Source organism: Sinocyclocheilus anshuiensis, unplaced genomic scaffold, assembly GCF_001515605.1.
Source record: "Sinocyclocheilus anshuiensis isolate Anshui unplaced genomic scaffold, SAMN03320099.WGS_v1.1 scaffold676, whole genome shotgun sequence".
Lineage (NCBI taxonomy): Eukaryota > Metazoa > Chordata > Actinopteri > Cypriniformes > Cyprinidae > Sinocyclocheilus > Sinocyclocheilus anshuiensis.
This window is the reverse complement of record NW_015558579.1, coordinates 2,903,100-2,904,561: the sequence shown is the minus strand read 5'-3', so window position 1 is coordinate 2,904,561 and position 1,462 is coordinate 2,903,100. Positions and strand designations below refer to the sequence as shown.

General features: G+C 41.3%; 1 protein-coding gene across 3 annotated transcripts in view; it reads right to left on the bottom strand.

Moving 5' to 3' along the window:
- LOC107679782 (E3 ubiquitin-protein ligase UBR1-like) overlaps window positions 1–1,462 on the bottom strand; it is a 47,615-nt gene that overhangs the window by 15,172 nt on the left and 30,981 nt on the right. For all 3 annotated transcript variants that reach the window (XM_016475429.1, XM_016475432.1, XM_016475430.1), the window contains exon 31: window positions 1,353–1,449. In XM_016475429.1, the coding sequence (XP_016330915.1) occupies window positions 1,353–1,449 (97 nt within the window). The remainder of the gene's footprint in view (window positions 1–1,352; window positions 1,450–1,462) is intronic.

The following is a 1,462-nucleotide window of genomic DNA, read 5'->3' as shown; positions in this document are numbered from 1 at the left end:
AGAGTCAACCACGCCTACCTAAAACGGCTCGTTCTAACACGCCCCCACATATCTACGTCACGATGTGGGAAGATTTCCATAATGCCGCCCCCAAATGTTCACGCAAAGAAAGAAGACGTAACTTTTATTCTCGCTGTAGTATTGTTGCTGCTGCCTTGTGGTGAAGACGTTGAGTGTTTCGTTGTGAAAGCGAAACTACTTTATTTGGCCTTCCAAAAGAGGACACGACTAGAAATCAGTGGTTAAGTTGTATTTACAACACTGTTCCAGAACAGTTCAACCCAAATATTCAGATGTGTGCAGCGCATTTTATGGAGGACTGTTTCCTGATCCTCTATGAGTAGACTACAATGCCGGCTGTTCTGACCTCCAGACTGTAAGTACGTTTTCATTTTAAGGGGTCATATGATGCTGCTAAAAAGAACATTATAGAAAGGAAAAATTGAAATCGCATCATATGACCCCTTTAAAGGATTTGCCACTGATGATTCAAAGTTTTGAGCAGTGTAGAGTAGCGCTTGTTGTTTGTCATTTCTCCAATCACAAATGCAGACATGGTTTTATGCGATGCAATGCGTGAAAAGACAGTATAAGTCATTATAATCCGTAATTATGTCCCTACTGGATGCAACAAATGCCTCGTTTATAATGGGTTTTAATGTTTTTTTCTCGTCGCTCTGGCCGGGACACGGCATCACAGTATGGTAAGGGGCGTAACATTTCCGTTACACGCTTGAGGTATTCGGCCAATCACAACGCACTGGATAGCTGGCCAATCAGAGCACACCTCGCTTTTCAGACCGATGAGCTTTGTAAAAATCGACGTGTTTCAGAAAGGTGGGGCACAGAGAAGAAACAATAATGTACAGTATGTGGAAAATAATGTTTTTTGAACCTTAAACCGCATAAACACCATTTCATTACACCAAATACACAAAATAATGTTCTTTTTAGCAACATCATATGACCCCTTTAAGACCCAACTTACTTTGTTTACGAGGATACTTTCAAAGACGGGCATTTTGACACATACAATTGTGTGTATTTAACTGTTCAAGGCCTATAAAAGTGCAAAAATTACTACGCTCAAAACCTCCGCTTTATGAGCAGCGTCTTCACGTGAGCGCGCCTCTCTGACAGCACTAAGAAACAGACTCTCAGGCAGCATGCGCATATAGCGAAATGAGTTCTCTTTCACTGCTGATTGCATTTCAGCGGCTTAAAATCACTTTAAACTGCAATCTTTAAAAGCGAGTGCAAACAATACATTTTCATGACCATGTAGCACAGCAACGTCACGAGTGTGAATTTTATATTGACTTAAATAAAGACTTGTCTGTTTAGAGACTCACGGCTCTTGAACTCCAAAACTGAGAATGGATCTGAATTCAGCTCGACTCTCATCAAAAAGTGCCGTTGCTTCCTCCGCCGCTTCCTCACTGTTATTGTCTGTAATCACACA